Source organism: Carcharhinus amblyrhynchos, unplaced genomic scaffold (assembly GCF_965287045.1).
Source record: "Carcharhinus amblyrhynchos unplaced genomic scaffold, sCarAmb.v2.hapA scaffold_73, whole genome shotgun sequence".
Classification (NCBI taxonomy): domain Eukaryota; kingdom Metazoa; phylum Chordata; class Chondrichthyes; order Carcharhiniformes; family Carcharhinidae; genus Carcharhinus; species Carcharhinus amblyrhynchos.
In genome coordinates this window covers 986,287-1,001,503 of record NW_027649813.1, presented here as the reverse complement: position 1 = coordinate 1,001,503, position 15,217 = coordinate 986,287, and the positions used below count along the sequence as shown (strand labels likewise).

General features: G+C 46.2%; 1 protein-coding gene across 1 annotated transcript; it reads right to left on the bottom strand.

Annotated features, from left to right (window-relative positions):
* Nucleotides 1–7,484: 7,484 nt before the first annotated feature.
* LOC145337788 (uncharacterized) lies at nt 7,485–13,621 on the bottom strand. The gene is made up of 3 exons (XM_080182632.1): nt 13,429–13,621; nt 8,818–8,840; nt 7,485–7,675 (listed from the first exon to the last, which is right to left on the bottom strand). The coding sequence occupies exons 1-3, from the start codon at nt 13,612–13,614 to the stop codon at nt 7,495–7,497; spliced, it is 390 nt and encodes a 129-aa protein (XP_080038758.1). The 5' UTR covers nt 13,615–13,621; the 3' UTR covers nt 7,485–7,494.
* Between the last annotated feature and the right edge of the window lie 1,596 nt (nt 13,622–15,217).

Genomic DNA, 15,217 nt, shown 5'->3' with positions numbered 1-15,217 from the left:
TTATCGAGCCTGATGCCCGGTGCCGGTAAGATCGCGTGAGGTGAGAAACCGGGTGTGAACCTGACTTCTCAGCTCTCTGGCAATCTTACCAGCTCACTCCGCCCATCAGCTGGTGGGGCACAATGGTAATGTCATCCCCAAAGAGTCTACAAACAGACAGGTTTGCTGTGTGACAAACATTTGGCAGATGAAATATCATGTAAGAAAATGTGAAGTTATGCACATTGATAGGAAGAATAAAGAAGATGAATATTATTTAAATGGAGAAGGACTGCAGAAAGCTGCAGCTCAGAGGGATTTCTGGGTCCTCATGCATTGATTACAAAAAGGTAGCATGCAAGTTCAGCAGGTATTAGGAAAGACAAGTGGAATGTTCATCTTAACTTAAAAGGGAATGGAGTATAAAAATCGGGCGATCTATACAAGGCACTAGTTAGACAACAGCAATTCTGGTCTACTTATCCAAGGAAAGATATACTGGCATTGGAGGCAGTCCAGAGAAGGTTCACTAGATTGATTCCAGTATGGAGACATTTTCTCATGAGGAGAGGGTAAGTGAGTTGGAACTGTACTCATTGGAGTTTAGAAGATTGAGAGGGGACTTTATTCAGACCTATATAATTCTCTGCAGGCTTGACAGGACAGACACTAAGGCATTGTTTCCCTTTGTGGCAGAGTCTAGGATAAGAGGGCATAATCTCAGAGTAAGGGGTCACCCATTTAAGACATAAGTGAGGAGAAAACGCCTCTGTTTGATCAGTTATGGTAACATTAAATGGCAGAGCAGACTTGATAGGCCAAATGGCCTCCATCTGTTCCCATATCTTATGGTCTCATGATCTTAGAAGGGGATAGAAATAGTACTCATTACTCCAGATATGGTCTCACTAAGGTCCTGTGCCCCTGCAGGAACAATTGCATATTTTTATACCTGGGTATCTTTGCAAGAGACACTAACCTCCTATCTATATTCCTAATTACTTGCTGGACCTGCAGACTAACTTTTTATGATTTATGCACCAGGACATCCAGCTCCCTCTGTACCCTAGAGTTCTGCATTTTCTCTTGGTACAATACCAGACCAGACCAAACCCTAAATTTGTTACGATCTTGGATGAAACCTTAATATTTGATAGTGTCCAGAATAGGAACAATCATGTTTTAGTTCTTGGATCTAAATTGAAATCCCTGTTATTTACTAAGAGTATAAATCATAAGAATTAGGAGCAGGAGTAGGCAATTTAGCCTCTCGAACCTGCTCCGCCATTTAATACAATCCTGGTTAATCTTGTCTCAGCCTCAACTCCACTTTCCTGCCCCTTCAATGCCAAACTAATTAAAAATCTGTCCCGATCATGTCTGTGGGATGGTTTCAGGGGTCAGCAATGAGGCCTGTGATGTCTGTGAGGGAATTGGTGAGAAAACTGGTTTAAACCACAACTGTCTGTTCAGTGCAACTTCTGACCCGAATCTCCCACACTCAGTGCATTGCAGGGATCACAATCATGAATATCATTAAATGCTGTGGGGCACAGCATACTCACACCAAACAGCCTGAAATCTGTAGGATGAGCAGGAATCTGTGCATGTGCACATCTCTGGGAGATCACTGAAAAGATCTCCCAGCACCGCCCTCCAACCCCCTCAGACATTGCTTGCCCCCACAGCCCACCTACAAACACTGCTGCTCCCCACAACACCCTCCCACCCCCACAGATATTGCTGGCCTCATTGGTGGCCCCCAAACCAGTTCCCCCGCAGAGACAATCTCCATACAGACATCACCGGCCTTATCATTGGCAACCCCACCCAGTACTGACTTTGCTGCATCACCTCCCCCACCCCCAGAGAGACATTCCTCCCCCACCACACAGACATTGCTGCCCCTTCCTTACAGACATCGATACCCCCCCCACCCCCGCTGTACAGACATCACTGCACACCCTGCCCCCCCACCCCTCCCCTCGCACTGACATTGCTACCTACTCACCCCATGCCCCACGGATCTGGATAATGTGGATACCCCACTCCTTGAACATGCTGACTTCACTGCTGCCCTGCAGAGAACTTGCGTTGTGCTACCATACACAACCCCAGCTTGCGAGCATTCCCTCTCTTGAATGGGAGTCCTCAGTATTGCACCTGCCCTGAACACAGCAGCTTATTAATTCGGAGCTCTGAGTATTGCACCTCCACCAGGACACAGCGGCTTATTGAGTGGCAGCCAATCAGCACCCCGAGGGACGCATAACATTCAATTGAAAGCAGCCTTCAAAATTTCTCACAAGGATTTGTTACCAACTGTCCCTTGACTGGCCAAAGTCCCTGCAACCGCCACCCCCCAAGAGCTGTATATAAACTGCAGGAATGGACACACAACTAATCACACCACAAAGATATACTTGAAGAAATCAGCCCCAAGATTCACTGAGGCCGACCAAGAGCGCCTGCTTGATGCCATGGAGGAGAGAATTCAGTCGCTCTTCCCCAGCCAGGCGCCTCGTCCAAGGGGTGCAGTCACCATTGGCATTGTGGGAGGAGTTGGCAGAAGTGGTGAATGCCTGGAGCCTGACACTGTGCTCTGGCCGGCAGGGGTAGACAAAACTGTACAACCTTCTTTGAGCAGCAAGGGTGAGTGAGCATCCCACTTGGAACTCCGCACTTTCTTGGCACAGATCTCAAACCCTGTGCGAGCATTCAACAAGGCCCCCTTCCCCCAGGAACAGAATCTAACCACTTCCCCTCACCCCTCAACGAGCACCCTTCAGTGGTGACCCTTTTCCCCTCAACTGCCATCGCAAAACTCCCGAGACACAGGCACACATTACACACCACACATTTGAATATATTAATGCTTGCGAGACACCTTAAGCTCCTACAGCAGAAAAGCATAACCGCTACGTGAGGGCACAGAGTGGTGATGGTGTGCCTGACCTGCAGCAGCTGACCAGCGTTGAAGAGCGGACCGCGGAGTTGGCAGGGGGAGATAGTTTATCCAGAATGCTGACGGACAGCCAGGTCGGCATCCAGTTTGCAAGTGAGCATAAGCATAGCCCTCAACGTAACTCCTCTTTGAAATAAGTGTGATGCTGTTTAGAATGTTTGACCTCCCTTCCCCTAATGTGTGTTTTTTTTTGCAGTTTTGGACCCAGGGGAACCTGGCCCTTTGGGTATTGGTGATCCCACCACCACCCCCGCTTCCGCTGTTCTGGAGCAAACTGCCCACGATCCCCCTGGAGAATACCTTGGAGAGAGACTTTGAAGAATCTTCTGAGGACAGCACCACTGAAACGGCACCGGCATCTACCACACAACCCACGAATACAGAGACTATCACCACAGTGGGTAGCTTTAGTGTTGAGGCTTCTGGGTCACTATCCGGTGAGCACATCACAGACACTGATGCACATCCTAGGGCTCGGGCACATAGAGGTCAGCCAGAGGTGAGGATTCAGCTGTCCTCAAGCCAGATGCCGAGCCTCGGGGCCAAGGCTGGTGGTGATGCATCAGGAAACACGAAGGGTTGTGGAAGGGCTGTCAGCAACCACACTGCGACTGCAAGGCTGTTTAGGGGAGTCCAACAGAGTGCTGCTGCAGGAGGTGGTGCTGACACAGTGTGTGAACCAGGCCAACATTGCAAGGGTTACGACCACAGTGGAAAGTCTGACCCAGGGGTCTGTCCTCATGGGTGACAGGGTCCAGGACATCCTGGAGACACAGCAGACCACGAGCGAGGGTGTTGACGCCATCCAGGAGGCACAGCCTTTCTTAGCCATGGGTGTTGGAAAACTGTTGGCCATGGCTGGGACTTTCACTGGCATTCTGGAGACACAGTTGGCCGTGCCTGTGAGCCTCGATAACTTAGCCCAGCGTCAGAGGGCTACTGCTGAGTGGCTCCAGAGCCTGGCTTGCTCACAGAATGCTGCAGTGGAGGGGCTCCAGAGCTTGGCCCAGTCTCAGAGGGCCGGAACTGAGAGATCACAGATCATGGGGAGACGCATCTGAGCCTCCAGGACTGGCACGGCCAGGTGATAGCGGAGTTCCTGGAGCTCAGTCCAGCTACCCAGGCGTCCCATGGAGTGTCCCTGGGGCCTCTGGGTCCCACAAGTGAGGAGGGAGGGCTGGGGCCCATGCCGGGGCCTTCCGCCCAAGTGATCCCAGACATCCCGAGTCCTTCTGATTTCCCCCCCTTCCGCACACCGGGGCATCTCAGGGCCAGCTAGAAGAACAGGGTGGCACCAAAATAGTGCCAGCGCTTGTCAGCTGGGGCTCTCCAGGTCCCGGCCACCCAGAGGACACCCGCCAAGGGCATCACAGGCAACGGGGTGTGCATCATTGCTGGACACCTCCACCTCTGGTGTGCATCCTGGGGTCGCACATAGAAGCAGCAGTAGACCACAGAAAGTTAGAAAGTTCTAGTTCACTAACAGAACATGGGTGAAGGTTATCCGTAGTCAGGGTTAATTGATCACAAACGTTAAGAGCACAATAAACTTTTATTTGCACTTCACAGCATCTCCAGGGCCTTCCTACAACGTCCCTCACACTCTGCAAGCTGCGCTTACCTCCTGACGCCAGTTCAAGGCTGCCACACCAGGTTGAGTCTTTTATATATCTACTCTGATTTGTGTCAAAGTGACATCACACCAAAGAGGTGGGAGACGCTAACCTGGGTGGAGATTGTCATGTCGATCCCGATAATGGCATTCCAAAGTATGGGAAGTGATGGAAATCAGTGGTTGGACAGTTTTCAATGCGGTCCCGGCAGCCCATTTTTTCCCGGTTAGGGGATGTGCGCGGGTCGTAAACACTCTGGGGAACCTGCGAAAAGTTTGACACAATCATCTCCCAACCCGACCCGCCAAAAAACGAGCGCATTGCAAAGGGAGAATTGCCCCCGTAATTTCTCCTCACCTGTGTTTTAAATCTGCCACCCCATATCTTAAAACTGTCAGCTTTTGGTTTAAATCGCCCCACAAGAGGAAACATCTGCTCTGAATCTGCTTTGTCAATGTCCCTTAGCAACTTGTATACCTCAATTATATCTCCTCACATTTTTCTCAGCTCCAGAGACAATCGGCCTAAACTGGCGAACCACTCTTCATAAGACAAACCCTTCATCTCCAGAATCAAGCTGGTGAACCTTCTCTGAATCATCTCCAATGCAATTCCATCCTTCCTCAAGAAAGGGCACAAAAACTGTACACAAGTGCAGTCTCACAAATGCTTTACACAATAGCAATAACACTTCATTAATGTTATGTCCTATACCTTTAACAATAAATATGAAGATTCCATTTGCTTTCCTTATTACCTGCTATACTTTCATCCTAGTTTTTTTGCCATTCGTGCATGAGGACACCCAGGTCGCTAATCATTTGCCTTTGTATTTTTCCTATCAAAATGGATAACCTCACACTTATTCACTTGAATCTCATCTGCCAAATTTTGTCCTATTCACTTAAACTCTCCATACCCATTTATAAATTTCTTCTTTTGTTATCACAACTTACTTTCCCATCTATTTTAGTGTCATCTGAAAATTTGGCTATGGTATCCACTATTCCCTGAATGCGGGTGATTAATATAGATTATAAAGAGTTGGGGTCCGAGGGCTGAACCCTTTGGCACCCCAAAAGTTACATCAAGCCAACTCAAAAAACACTCATTTATCCTGACTTCCTGCTATCTGCTTGTTTGCCAATGTTCTGTCAAAAATAATAAATTATCCCTCATCCCATGATGAACGAACCTTTTGTGTGGCACCTTATCAAATACTTTCTGGAACTCCAGTTATACTACATCTACAGGATCATCATTATCCACTTTGCTTGTTACATTTTTGAAGAACTCAAGCAAATTTGTCAAAGATTTGCCCTTCTGTTGTCTAAAACCTTAGTTAGACCTCACTGGGAGTATGGACATCATATCTTAAGAAGGATGATTTGACCATGGAGGAAGTTCCAAGCAGGTTTACAAGAATGGAACCTAGGCTTCAAGGGTTTAGTTACAAGGATAGTTTCGAAAAATTTGACCTTTATTCTCTCGAATTCAGGAGGTTGAGGGGTGATTTAATAGAAGTCTACAAAATATTCACAGGGATGGTCAGGGTGGATAAGGATAAACTAATTCCATTAGTTGAAGGCCTAGAACCAGGGGCCATAATCTAAAAATTAGAACCAAGTTGTTCAGGAGAGATGTTAGAAATCAATTCTACATGTAGAGAGAGGTGGATGTTTGGAACCCTTTCCCTCAAATAGTGGTGGATGCTGGATCAATTATTAATTTTAATCCCTACAGTGCAGAAGGAGGCCATTTGGCCCATTAAGTCTGCATCAACAACTATCCCTGTAACCCTACTTATTTCGCCTGTTAATCTCCATGATACTAAGGGGCAACTTAACATGGCCAATTCACCTGACCTGCACATCTTTGGAGTGTGGGGGGAAGCCACAGCTCCCAGAGGAAATCCACACAGACACAGGCAGAATGTGCAAATTCCACACAGATAGTGACCTGTGGCCAGAATTGGACCTGGGTCCCTTCTGCTGTGAAGCAGCGATGCTAACTACTGTGCTACCGTGCCACCATACTTTAAGTCTGAGATACTTTTATTCAGCAGGGGTATCAAGGTACACAGGCCTAGTACAGGTATATGAAGGTAGGCCACAGATCAGCCATGATCTTATTGAATGGTGGAGTGAGTTTGAAGGGATGAATGGCCTACTCATATTCCCATGTTCCTATGTCCCTTTTTCTAATGATGAGGATCGTTCCAAGTTGCTCCCTTTCTATGACCTCTGCATTTTCTGTATCTTTTGGGATGGTAGCGTGCTCCGTCGTGAAAACTGAGGCAAAACATTGACTTAGGATCTCAGCCATTTCTGTGTTCTGCCATGATCTTATTGAATGGCGGGGCAGGCTTGAGGGGCTAGATTGCCTACTCCTGCTCCTATTTCTTACGTTCTTATACAATCTTCATCTTCAATTGAATGGCGATGCCCCACCGAGAGGAACAATCTGTAGAATGGACTAATCACAAGTCTTAAAGGGACCACTGGAAAACCCTTTGGAAATGATGCTCTGTTTCCTGCTCTATAAACGGCAAGCGACATCATTATCACAATGCTGTTCCAGTGAGTTTGTGGTTTGGAAATTGGTTTTCTCATTTTCTACATTCAAACACTGACTGTTTCTCAAAATTATTGCACTGCTCCTGCGAGAATGAAGACAGCTTTTGATGATTTCTCTGTGACTAGGAGATGAGTTATTTTTCTTACTGTTGCTCACTGTTCCTTTCTCTCTCTCACCCACATTGTTTATCATGAGGGCTTCTTGTCCCCTGTCCCCTTTTCAGGAATCACAGAACATTTTCCCACAGTGCAAAGCAGTGGGAAACTGGACAGTGATTTTGTTCTGAAGATCAGCCCTCAGAATGGATTGAGCCTCTAATCAAATTCATAGAGTGGAAATGTGAATATTTAATCTGGGACCTTAAAGCCTCGTTAGTTTCTTCACAACTGTATTGGTAATCAGGAAAATGAATATAAGAGTTTTACCGGGAATACTGGGTTTCATCATTTCTCTCCAAGCTGTGCACTGAAAAAGGTATTTGAACTTCTCGATAGACAGGGCGGCATCAAATACTGAGAGTCTGCGCTCACCGTCACTAATCCTGTAAACGTTAAAAAGAGATGCAAGAAAATATCCAAAGTGAAATGGTAATCTTGTTTATTTTAATTGAAAAAGATAACTTATAAATTCAAGAGCAGAGAATGGAAACAGTCATGTCCTGAAAAAGGTTCAAAATCTGACAACAGCCCATCACACACTGCAGGAATTGATAAACATTTAGTCTGTCCACTTGCTGTATTATAAATAAAGTTTTAGAACAAAGACAAAGGCTGAAAACACTCCAAAGCTGAATATCCAATTCTGCAATCCCTGGACCCCACAACTCTATAAGAAGTCTCACAACACCAGGTTAAAGTCCAACAGGTTTCTTTGGTAGCACAAGCCACTAGCATTCGTAGCGCTACCCCTTCATCAGGTGAGTCACAACTCTCCCAGAATCCTGCTCTCTTCTACTTACAGCACCTTGAAGATCTCTGATTTCAGTCATTCCCTGTTGGGAGTTGGACCTTCAGTTGCCAAGGTCCTGAGCTCTGGAATTCTCTCCCTGATCCTTTCTATCTTTCTAATTCTCTTTCTTCCTTCGAAACACTCTCTGAAATCCACCTCTTGTCATCCGGATTAATATTTCCTTATTTGGCTCTGTGTCAATTTACTTTATAACACTCCTGGGAAACTCCTTAAGGTACTAATTTACGATAAAGGCACTGTATAAATACAAGTCATTACTGTTGTGTTTATGGACACAGAACCAGCTTGTATTGAGTATAAAATTAGAATCTGTTTCCCCTCTTTAACGTGAGACTTTCTTGGGTTGGTCAGGCTCCATGCAGGGATATGGGTGACCCACTGCTTGGGAACATGGACCGTGTGGCTCTCTCGGGGTCAGTGGGAAGGTCACAGACACTAACAGCCAACATCGGGCAAGTGATCACTTCCGGCCTGTGAACCGGATTGTATCAATTATACCTCCCGCTTGTTTATTACAATATTGTAGCAGTTATATAAAATCATTGTAATAAAGGTGGTTATTTTTAAACTCTGGTCCATGAACTACACACCAAATTTCCATGGCCCAATGACAGATCATTTAATGTTGTGACAACAACGAATAAATAAACAAAAATGATACTTTACTAAGTTTATTTTAACAAATAGTGGATTTCAGTAAAGAACATGTCCTACCTTCTCTCCCGACAAGCTTCCTCCTGAAAGAAATGAATCAGGAACAGTGAGGGTGACAGTAACAGATTTCAGGAGCAGTTAGACAGGCTGGTGAAATGAGCAGACTCAGAGCAGACGAGATTTCACACGGAAATGTAAAGTGATGCATTTTGGAAGGAAGATTGTGGAGCGTCAAATAAACTGGAATTGAACATCAGTCCCACTCACAGACACAGTGACTCTCACACACCGTACCAGACACACCCACACACTCACAACATGCAACTGGAACTGGATTACAATGGGAGTTCCAGGAGAAAATTAAACTCGGGAAACACAGAAATAATCACAAAGCAAGTTTGAAGCTGAAGAAAACTCATTCTCAGGAAATTACAGGTATTCCCAGAAATCTGCAGATAGTGTGGGATCCATTAGTTCAGAGACAGCAGAAAAACCATTCAGGAAGGGACACAAATTCTGTTCAATTCGGTTAGTATTTTTCAGTAAATTCTATATGAATTTCACAGTTAAGAACATAAGAAATAGGAGCAGGGGTAGGCCATCTAACCCTTCGAGCCTGCCCCGCCATTCAATAAGATCATGGCTGATCTGAAGTGGATCAGTTCCACTTTCCCTCTTTCTCCCCAGAACCCTTAATTCCCCTGTCTATCAGAAACCTGTCTACCCGTGACTTAAATATATTCACTGAGGTAGCCTCCACCTCTTCAACAGGCAGAAAATTCCAGAGATTCACCACCCTTTGAGTGAAGAAGTTCCTCCTCAACTCTGATCTAAACTGCATCCCCCCTTATCTTGCGGCTGTGCCCTTTAGTCCTGCTATCCTTTCTAAGCGGGAAGAATCTCTCTACCTCTGCGCAATCCCTCCTCAGCCTTCTAAACTCCAACGAGTACAGACCCAGTCTATTCAGTCTCTCTTCTTAGGCTAACCCCCTCATCTTCGGTATCAGCATAGTGAATCTTCTCTGCACTCCCTCCGCACCGCAAATACGGTGACCAAAACTGCATACAGTACTCCAGCTGAGGCCTCACCAGTACCCTGTACAGTTGCAGCAAAACCTCCCTGCTTTTATATTCTATCCCCCTCGCTATAAAGGCCAACAATCCATTCGCCTTCTTGATCACCTGCTGCACCTGCAGACTGGGTTTTTGTGATTTGTGCACAAGGACCCCCAGGTCCCTCTGCACAGTAGCATGCTGCAGCTTTTTACCTTTTAAATAATAATCCCTCCTACTATTGTTTCTACCAAAGTGGATAACCTCACACTTGCTAACATTATACGCCATCTGCCAGGTCCTCGCCCACTCACTCAGCCTATCCAGATCCCTCTGCAGACTTTCCACACCCTCCACACAATTTGCTTTTCCACTCATCTTCGAGTCATCAGCAAATTTTGTCACCCGACACTCAGCCCCCTCCTCCAGATCATCTATGTAAATGGTAAACAGTTGAGGCCCCAGCACCGATCCCTGCGGCACTCCACTAGTCACCAACCGCCAACCAGAATAGCACCCATTGATTCCAACTCTCTGCTTCCCATTAGACAGCCAATCCTCTATCCGTGCTGAGACCTTACCCCCAAATCTGTGCACCCTAACCTTCTGCCGCAACCTTTTGTGAGGCACCTTATCAAACGCTTTTTGAAAATCTAAAAACACCACATCCACCGGTTCCCCTCTGTCTACCGCACTAGTCACATCCTCATAGAAATCCAATAAATTCATTAAACACGACTTCCCCTTAATGAATCCGTGTTGCGTCTGCTCGATCAAACCATTCTTTTCTAGGTGCCTCGCTATTTCTTCTTTGATGACAGATTCTAGCATTTTTCCAACTACAGACGTTAAACTAACCGGATTATAATTCCCTGCCTTATGTCTGCTACCTTTTTCAAACAGCGGCATAACATTAGCTGTTTTTCAATCTTCCGGCACTTCCCCGGAGTCCAGCGAATTTTGATAAATAATTACTAAGGCATCCGCTATCACCTCTGCCATTTCTTTCAGAACTCTGGGATGCATTCCATCCGGTCCCGGGGACTTGTCTACCTTCAGTCCTGTCAGTCTATCAAGCACTACCTCTCTAGTGACAGTAATCGCATTAAGGCCCTTATCTCCTACCATCCTTCTATCTTTAATATCTGGCAAACTATTTGTGTCCTCCTCCATGAAAACCGAGGCAAAAAACTTATTTAAAGCCTCAGCCATTTCCTCATCACCCACCGCTAAATTCCCCCTTTCATCCTCCAAGGGTGAAACATTCAATCTAGCCAGTCCCTTCTTCTTTATATATTTGTAAAACCTTTTACTGTGATTTTTTATATTTAGAGTTTGTTTAGCTTCATACTCTATCTTTCCTTTCTTTATCACCTTCTTTGTCATTCTTTGTTGATTTTTAAATCTTTCCCAATCTTCTAATCACCCACTATTTTTAGCCGCTCTGAACGCATCAGCTTTTAATTTAATACTCTTCTTCATTTCCTTAGATAACCACGGCTGGTTAACCCTTCTCCTACAGTCCTTCTTTACCACTGGAATATATTTCTGCTGAGTACCGTAAAAGATCTCCTTAAAAATCCTCCACTGTTCCTCAACCGTCCTACCAACCAATCTGCGCCCCCAGTCTACATTTGCCAATTCCGCTGTCATCCTATCATACTCCCCTCTGTTCAAACAGAGGACACAGGTTCGGGACCCCACTTTCTCATCCTCCATCTGCATCAGAAATTCAATCACACTATGATCACTCATCCCAAGAGGATCCCTCACAAGAAGATCCCTAATTCTACCTGCCTCGTTACACAGCACCAGATCTAAGATAGCTCGCTCCCTCGTAGGTTCCGTTACATACTGTTCAAGGAAACTATCCCGACAGCATTCCAAGAACTCTTCCTCAAGCTCATCACGTCCGACTTGGGTCATCCAATCAATATGCAGATTAAAATCCCCCATAATTATCACTGTTCCGTTTCTCTACGCATCAATTATTTGCTTGCTTATAGCCCGCCCCACCTCAAAGTTATTATTTGGGGGCCTATAGACCACACCCGCCATCGTCTTCCTCCCCTTACTATTTCTTATCTCCAGCCACAACGATTCCACGTTTTGCTCTTTGGAGCCTATATCTTCTCTTACTACTGCCCTGATATTATCCTTAATTAACAGAGCTACCCCGCCCACTTTTTCCTCCCGTCTATCCTCCCTAAACACCTGATACCCCTGGACATTCAGCTCCCAGTCCCGGTCACCCTGCAACCACGTTTCTGTAATGGCCACTAGATCATATCCATTTGCGCTGATTTGCGCCATCAGCTCATTCACTTTGTTCCGAATGCTTCGTGCATTCAGGTAAAGTGTCTTTATACCAGCTTTTATTTGGACCTTATTTGTAGAAATGCTACTAACCTCTCTCATGCCCCCTACTCCTTTTATTAGTGGAACATCCTCAACATTTACCTGCACACGTACCCTCTCCTTTACTTTAGATTTTATAATTCCACCGCCCTCGCACCACCCCCCCACCGCCCCGCCCCCCCCCCCGGAATTAGTTTAAAGCCCTATCTACAGTCCTAGTTATACGATTCAACAAGACTCTGGTCCCGGCATGATTCAGACGAAGACCATCCCATCTGAACAGAACCCATCTGCCCCAATACTGGTGCCAATGCCCCATAAATTCAAACCCATTCCTCCCACACCAATCCCTGAGCCACACATTCATCTCCTTAATCCTGTTTACCCTGCACCAATTTGCACGTGGTTCAGGTAGTAATCCAGAGATAACCAGCTTGTCGGTTCTGCTTCTTAATTTGGTTCCCAGAACATCATACTCCCTCTGCAGATCCTTAGTTCCTATTTTGCCTATGTTGTTGGCACCCACATGAACCATGATGACCAGATTCTCACCCTCCCACTCCAGGTTCCTCTGCAGCCCAGATGAGACATCCTGGACCCGAGCAGACAACACACCCTTCGGTATTCTTTATCCTTGTCACAAAAGACAGTGTCTATACCCCTAACCACACTATCCCCAATTACTACTACATTCCTCTTTACTTCTTCTGCTTTGACCTCTGTCTGCACCACTGTACCGTGGGCAGTTTGCTCATCCACCTTGCAGCCCTCGTTCTTGTCCACACTGGGGGCAAGAATCTCAAACCTGTTGTGCAGATTCAGAGGCTGAGGCTTTTGGGTCCCCCCCTCCTTCCTCCCCCCAACCTCCCTCCTTCCTCTCACCCTTCCTCCCCCCATCCCCTCCTTTCTCTCACCCTTCCTCCCCACACCTCCCCCCTTCCTCCCCACACCCCCCTCCTTCCTCTCACCCTTCCTCCCCTCAGCAACCCCCTCCTATTCCTGACCCTCAGAGTTAGTCAGTTTAGGGGGTTTGACTTTCTCTTGTAACACATTATCCAGGTTACACTCCCCCTCCCCGATGAGTCTCAGTGTCTGAAGCTCAACTCTTCAAGCAACCAGCACCTACTGCAGACATGGTCACTGGGAAGTACCTTGGAGTCCACCAGCTCCCACATCATACAGAAACAGCACATCACATGTCCCTCCATCAGTTGTTTAGTGTGAAGTTTCCCTGAACTGAGCCACAATATATTCCCTCACCTTCAGAAATATCAGCTCGTCTTTTTGCTCCATCTGTTTCTGCAACTTTGAGAGTTTCTCCTCAATGGAATTTAAATTCTCCTGAATCTCTCGAAGGTTTCTCTCCATCGGTTCTAGAATCCTCTCCTCTTCTTCCCTGAGATCTCTGAGTAATCGCTGCTCTTTCTCAGTGAGAATCTGGTGCATTTTAGTGAACTCGGACGTGATGTGGGTCTGCAGACTGCTCGACTGTTCCTACTCAATGAAATGTGAGACATAATTAATGTCCTGCGATAAAGGGAACAAAACTAACCGAGATCCCAGAAAATCAGCACAGGGAGACCTTACCCTAACTTCAGAAATCTTCCCTTTCTGTTTCTGTTCTGTTTCTAGAACAGCCAATTTCTTCTCTGTGAGAGAATCTAAGGAAGATTTCAGCTGATCCTGGGATTGGGAGAAAACAAAATCACAGAATGAAAGTGCTGGATGTTGAAAATGTGATAAAATTATCATCTTATAAAATATTTTCCATTTACCTTGCAGATTTCAACAGCTTCATCAATGGGCAGGAAGTTGTGGGATTTGTGATCCCGCGAATCTCTACAAATCAAACAGATCAATTTCTTGTCAGTTTCACAAAACAGCTTCAGTTCTTCCTGATGTTTTTCACATTGAAGTTTACTTTCCTTCTCTTTCGGATTCAGCTTCAATTCTCGAGCTTTCCCGGCCAGATTCGCTAAGGCCCGATTTACCCTGAGGCTTTTTTCTGGAAACTCCTCTCGACATTCCGGGCAGGAGTTTATCTCCTTCTTTTCCCAACTCTGGGTGATACAGGAGCGGCAGAAGTTGTGTCCACATTCCAGTATTACCGGATCAGTGAAGAAATCGAGACAAACGGGACAAATTGTCTCCTCGGTCAAACTCTGGAGCTGTTGCCTGGAAGCCATGTTCACACTCAGCACTTCCTGATTCAAACCGCTTTCAGTTTCGGTGTTCCTGCCGCACATCCTCAGTTCAGCTACTCCCCGATGAAGTTCACTGCAGCACTCAGGGAATTATTATTACAGAGCGGGCCATGTCCTCACCACTTTCACACTGGAGATAAAAACTGGCGCGGTCTAGAGGATGATGGTGGGGAATCATTGAGCCCTGTCGGGGCGGGGGTGGAGGGGTGGTGGTGGTGGTGGTGATGGGGGTTGGGCTCCCGGAAATGTTGACAGTGGAAAGAGGGAGAGCGTGAGGGAGAAAGGAGGGAGAGATGAGCGGGATCGAGATTCCATTACATTTCTCTTCAGTCTGAACTCGCTGCCGATTAAAACCACCCTGGTGAAACTCGGTGTCAGATCCAGATCCAGAAACTGAATTGTGTTCATGACTGCAGCCGCTTACATTAAAACATCGAATACTATAAATGTCAAAGAGAAATTTACACAAAAGCTACCGGGAAGATATTTAGAGGGTTCGATCTGTGACGTTTGGTTCATTTTCTAGAAAGAATAACTTGCGGTTTTATAAATGCTTATGAATCCCTCCCGGGGACCCTGACCCAGAGAAACATCAACTGATGACGGAGCAGAAACAGAAAATGCTGGAAAATCTCAGCAGGTCTGACAGCATCTGTGGAGAGAGAACAGAGCTAACGCTTCGAGTCTGGATGTCTCTTCGTCAGATTCCAACATCCGCAGTAATTTGCTTTGAACTGATGAGGGAACATTTGAAGTGGAATCTCTCCTCCAATATCCGGCGGAGTTTGTTCACACAGAGAGTGGGGAGAATGTGGAAGTCGCTGTCACATGGAATGGTTGAGGTA

What these genes read in the sequence shown, in the direction of transcription:
- LOC145337788 (XM_080182632.1), bottom strand. Translation starts at nt 13,614, where the DNA reads ATGCACCAGATTCTCACTGAGAAAGAGCAGCGATTACTCAGAGATCTC. An exon ending in ACGAGCTGATATTTCTGAAG is followed by an intron (nt 8,841 to 13,428) that starts GTGAGGGAATAT and finishes CATTTCTTTCAG; the next exon opens with GAGGAAGCTTGTCGGGAGAG. An exon ending in GAAGCTTGTCGGGAGAGAAG is followed by an intron (nt 7,676 to 8,817) that starts GTAGGACATGTT and finishes TAACGTTTACAG; the next exon opens with GATTAGTGACGGTGAGCGCA.